This window comes from Corvus brachyrhynchos, unplaced genomic scaffold (assembly GCF_000691975.1).
Source record: "Corvus brachyrhynchos isolate BGI_N302 unplaced genomic scaffold, ASM69197v1 scaffold4, whole genome shotgun sequence".
Lineage (NCBI taxonomy): Eukaryota > Metazoa > Chordata > Aves > Passeriformes > Corvidae > Corvus > Corvus brachyrhynchos.
Genome location: NW_008237878.1, coordinates 109,463 through 112,564, shown reverse-complemented (window position 1 = coordinate 112,564; position 3,102 = coordinate 109,463). Strand labels below are relative to the sequence as shown.

Sequence of the window (3,102 nt, the reverse complement as noted above, 5' to 3'; positions counted from 1 at the left end):
CTGATGCCTTGCCCACACACCGAGGAGGGCTCCCAGGACTACTTCTGCCTCCACCGGCACCAGGTCAGCATGTTCCGGATGGGACCGTGCCCTCCCCCACCCCTCTGGGGCTCACCCCACTTCGCCCACACCCTGGGATGGCTCCTGGCCCCGGGGGTCTGGGACTGATGCCCCACTGACCCCTATGGGTGCGCAGGTCCCTGTGTCCCACACAGCCCAGCCAGCCCTCAAGGGACAATGCTTCCCTTGGGCTCCTTCTGTCTGGGGTGGGTTGGGGGTTTTGGGAGGATATGCCAAAAGCTGCCCCCAGTCAGTGCCAAGCTGCCCCCAGTTAGTGCCAGCCCCTGTGGTTACACTCCCCGGCCCTTGCCCTGCAGATGCTGTGTGACATGGACCAGGTGACAGCAATGCGGTTCATCCTACGACAGCCCTCCCCAGTCTGGCTCCACTTCACCATCGAGGACCTGCAGATTTTCCCCCCTGGACAGAAGGTGAGCAGGTGCCAGAGCTACCCCACTGCCAGGCATGGGTAGGGGGCCAGGACAAATCACTGTCCCCAGCTCTGTACCTGGCATTTTCCGCCGCAGCTCTGGGGAGCACACACAGGGGTGTGGGTCCAAGTCCTTGTCCTTTACTGGGGCACTTGGGATCCACTTGTGCTCCAGTGGTGCTGGGGAAGGGACTGCTCTGACAACCACTCAAAACACAGAATTCCCTACAAAATTCTCTTTACGGATAGTAAAGTGACACTTCCATAGCAATATCACTAGGGGTGGGCTCTAAACCTCAGCATGCTGCCCGGTGTAAAGGATGGAGGCAGGGTTGGGAACACCCTGTGTGACCCTCTGGATCTGTTTCAGAGTCCCCAGAAGGATTTCCCCTCCTGGCTCTCCCAGCTGACCCCTCCGGAGCAGCCAGCCAGCCTGCATGAGGTGAGTAATCACCGCTGAGGTATTGGGGGAAGGAGGGACTTCTGTGGGGTACCAGCCATGAGCATCCCTTAAGAGGCTGCCAGGCCCATACCTGCCCTGTTGGCTCCAGGCTTTCACCAGGAATAGCTGTGGAGCCCTGAAATAACCCGCCTTGTGCTGGAAGTAGTTTGCAGTGCTAAGAAGAAAAATATCTCCATGGGGATGTGCTAATTGAGGTGACACTTAAGTCTATCTGCTCTCTAGTCTGGGGACAGGAATGTCCCCAAGGGAGCAGTGGGTGCACAGTGTCACTCAGCCAGCAGGTGGGATGCAATGGCATGGGGACAGGAACAAGAACATCCTCGTGGGAGCAGTGGGTGCACAGCATGGTTCAGTGGCAGGTGGGACGTGTGGGGACACGGATGGGGACGTCCCTGTGGGAGTGGTGGGTGGGATGTGTGGGGACAGGAACAAAAACATCCTCGTGGGAGCAGTGGGTGCACAGCATGGTTCAGTGGCAGGTGGGATGTGTGGAACAGGGACAGGGACAGCCCTGTGGGAGCAGTGGGTGCACAGCATCGCTCGGTGGTGAGTGGGACGTGTGGGGACAGGGCTGGTTCCCAGCACTTCGCAGAGGGTGTGCTCTGGGGAGCATGTTGCCCAGCCAGGACAGCACATGGGCAGAGGGGCATCACAGCCACAGCACGTGTTTACAGATTGCCAGCCACATCTGCCTGGTTGGTGGCCTTTGGTGGGCAAAGTCTGGGCAGAGCAGGGCCAGGATGGGAGCTGGCTCGCCCATGGGAACCTGCTGAATCACCTCGAGGTTCTGCCTGCAGGAGGGTGGCACATCAGCCACACCTGCTGGGGCAGTTCTGCTATTGGGCTTTCATGCTACGGTGCTCACACTGCACCAGCAGTGAGGCTGCTGTTCCCAATCCTGTACCAGCTGTGTGACAGTTTGGGGAGAGCACCCCAGTCCCTTGCTGATTGATCCCTTGGCAAGGAGTATCTGGGACAGATGCCAGAGGTTGCTCTGTGACTGACTCTTCCCAACGTCACCACGAGGCACCCTTCAGCCCAGTGTGACAGAGCTGTGCCCCCGTGAGAGCTGTGCCCCAGCTGGGAGAGCCTCTGCTGAGCCCACGGGTCCCACCTGGCTAAAGGTCCCTGGGGTGAACCCGCACGTGCGCCCAGGATTCTGTACCCAAGCCCAGGGAGCACTGCACAGTGAGGCTGTTGGGAAACTCTGGACTGCGTGATTAGGTTTTTAATAATTAGCCAGCAATCAGCTTTCTGTCCTCGTCCTGGCCACCTGTCAGCAGAGATGGGCTGTGTCAGCACTGCAGCACCCACGGATCAGGGTCACTCACCTGTGTCCTCAGTGGCTTGTTTTCCTAGAGAGGGGCCCTGTTCACCTCATGTTGGGAAACCACCAGCAGGCCAGGAATATGGGCACCATCACGTGCCTGGCTCCCTGGGAGGCACAGCCATCCAGCCACACCACTGCCCAAAACCGGGGTGATCCAGCCCATCTGGGTCATCCCCGCTCCACAGCATTGTGCCCACTTCTTTCCAGGAGCTCCCTGATCCGGAGAAGGTGTCGACAGAGGTCCAGCAAATGTGGGTGCTGACAGAGGTGATCCGAGCTCGCCAGGCAGCTGCCCGCATTGGGCGCTTCGACGTGAGTCCCACCACCCTGCTGACAGGGACCCCGGCCGTGCCACATGGCTCGGGAGCCCTCCCAGAGAGGCTGCTCCCAGCAGGATGGGGTTGGAGTATCCCAGCAGTGCTGTGCAGACAGTGACAGTCGCTCTCTTTCCCAGGTGGATGGCTGCTACGATGTTAACCTGCTTTCCTACACCTGAGCCCGCTGGTGCTGGTGCCGGTGCCAGCTGGGAAAAGTGCCCCTTCCATGCTCCCAGGGCCTGACTGGACTCCTGCATTCCCGCCTTGGCTGTTGACCCCGCGGGGGTCCCAAGCCCTCCCTGTGCCCCTTCCCTGACTCCCTCTGCACTGCCTGGCAGTGAGGGGCAGCACTGCCACCCCGGAGACCCCTGTGAACCTCTCCTGGGCACATCCCGTGGGCAGAGCCCAGACCCCCACCCAACACTGCAAGGGGCTGTGGGGGGACCGAGGGGTGCAGGGGTGCTGGAGCGGCACCTCGGTCACCACTAAAAGCTGCTACGTT

At 60.5% G+C, this 3,102-nt stretch overlaps 1 protein-coding gene across 1 annotated transcript in view; it reads left to right on the top strand.

Moving 5' to 3' along the window:
- NICN1 (nicolin 1) overlaps window positions 1–3,102 on the top strand; it is a 13,930-nt gene extending 10,828 nt beyond the window's left edge. Inside the window, exons 2-6 of the mRNA XM_008632141.2 lie at window positions 1–63; window positions 378–491; window positions 861–932; window positions 2,491–2,595; window positions 2,738–3,102. The exon at window positions 1–63 is cut by the window's left edge and continues 1 nt beyond it. Coding sequence (XP_008630363.1) covers window positions 4–63; window positions 378–491; window positions 861–932; window positions 2,491–2,595; window positions 2,738–2,779 — 393 coding nt within the window. The 5' untranslated portion in view covers window positions 1–3 and the 3' untranslated portion in view covers window positions 2,780–3,102. The remainder of the gene's footprint in view (window positions 64–377; window positions 492–860; window positions 933–2,490; window positions 2,596–2,737) is intronic.